The 1,879-nt window shown below is 39.2% G+C and overlaps 1 protein-coding gene across 1 annotated transcript in view; it reads left to right on the top strand.

Moving 5' to 3' along the window:
- The window catches only part of LOC112618016 (tripartite motif-containing protein 43-like), a gene marked incomplete at both ends in the record, with an annotated part of 2,106 nt that extends 234 nt beyond the window's left edge, over positions 1 to 1,872 (top strand). The window contains 2 exons of the mRNA XM_025374637.1: positions 256 to 375; positions 1,489 to 1,872. Coding sequence (XP_025230422.1) covers positions 256 to 375; positions 1,489 to 1,872 — 504 coding nt within the window. The remainder of the gene's footprint in view (positions 1 to 255; positions 376 to 1,488) is intronic.
- Positions 1,873 to 1,879: the final 7 nt, after the last annotated feature.

Genomic DNA, 1,879 nt, shown 5'->3' with positions numbered 1-1,879 from the left:
AAGTTGCTAGAATACAATTGCCTGTTTTTAGGATTCAGAATCCTAATTAGAGATAAACTATTTGGTGGCAGATAGGGAGAGAGGCATTTATCTTTCAGTGGCAGTAGCTTAGAAATGGAGTGAATAGTTAGAAATATTCCCTAAGAGCCACAAACCCATCCTAGGATTGTGAGGGTACATTACCATATCAGAAGTGGATTTGAATGAAGCATTTTCTGTTGGAATCTATTAAACACAGACATGGGAAACTTAACCAACTCAACCAACTTCCTTGCAGGAGTGAGTCTGTGCTGCTGCACATGCCCCAGCCTGTCAATCCAGAGCTCACTGTAGGGCCCATCACTGGACTGGTGGACAGGCTCAACCGCTTCCGAGGTGAGTGTCGCCCTCTTGGTGGGATCAACATGCAATGCCTTCATTTATGGTTTTCTATGGGCAGCTTTACCAGTGTAATCATCTTTCATCTAGAAGAAGTGAGAATAGTCTGTGAATAGGTATTTCTATTTATAGTTTCACTATCATCAAACTGACCAGAATAAATAAAATCTGGTGAAATGTAATAGGAATCAGCCACATAACAAATTTCTTAGAAAAATAAAACATGCAGAAGGGCCCTTTAGGACTTTAGGAAGCATTCCCTGATACAATTTCATGTATACAATTATTACATGAAATATACAGAACTAAATTAATTTAGGACATTTCAATTTCAAATTTAGTGCAGTTAACAACTGATTTGAGTGACAGTGTTTTTTAAAATACATTTCAGGTGAAGTTTCACAGCATTTATAATTTTAGTCACGTTTTTAATCAACAAAAGCATACATGAGTAACTTATATAACAGCGCAAAAACTGAGAATCTGTGAACCATAGAAACGTGATTTAGTGGTTGATGAGGCCTTAGATAGAACTCCAGGATAGATCATGATAAATCTAGCAGACAAAAGAAGCCTGTGTCTGAATCTGACATGAAAGTCAGATAATTCTTGCAAGGAATCTGCACTTTTCAGAAGGCAGATTCAGATTTTCTCTTTAAGTATGAATTTGCTAGCTTCAGTGACAGATTATAATATTTCTGGCAAAATGGTAACTTTTTATTTGGGTCTAGGAATGCTCCCCACCTCATCTCCCGTCCCCAGCCTCCTGCTCTGCCCTGACAGAGAAGAGGCAATGGAGGTTAATTTTATTGCTATGGACTTGGCTGCAGGGCAAGAGCTTCCAGTTTTTCAGTTGTTACGAAAGGTCGCTCAACTAGACATAGACATGACCTTCCTCCCCTTGATACTTTTTGAGTTTATAGAAATTGTGATCATTGTAGTTTAGCCAATTACTTGTACAGATATACTAACACCCTTTGATTCCAACATTTTTCCAGACAGAAGTTTCTTTCTAATCTTGACCTGTGTTTTCTAGTGAGAGTCTCTTTCTTATCTGAACATGAGAATTTATAAACTACTTTTCACTTGAACATTCTCTTTTTTCTACAGTGGAAATTGCCTTCACTTGGGAAGTAACCAATCACAATATCAGGCTGTTTGGGGATGTGAGAAGATTGATGTTTAGACGTGGATCTTTGAATTCTGACAGATCTGACTATTTTGCTGCATGGGGAACCTGGGTCTTCTCCTCTGGGAAACACTACTGGGAGCTGGATGTGGACAGCTCTTGGGACTGGGCTCTGGGAGTCTGTAAGGACTCCTGGATAAGGAAGAATAGCACAATGGTTACATCTAAGGACATATTTCTTCTTTTGTGCGTGAAGGTGGATAATCGTTTCATTCTCTTGACCACCTCCCCATTGTTTCCTCACTATGTAGAGAAACCTCTGGGCCGGGTTGGTGTGTTTCTTGATTTTGAAGGTGGAAGTGTGAGTTTTTT

Source organism: Theropithecus gelada, unplaced genomic scaffold, assembly GCF_003255815.1.
Source record: "Theropithecus gelada isolate Dixy unplaced genomic scaffold, Tgel_1.0 HiC_scaffold_7929, whole genome shotgun sequence".
Taxonomy (NCBI): Eukaryota; Metazoa; Chordata; class Mammalia; order Primates; family Cercopithecidae; genus Theropithecus; species Theropithecus gelada.
The sequence above is the reverse complement of the archived record's forward strand: the minus strand, read 5'-3'. Positions and strand labels throughout refer to the sequence as shown.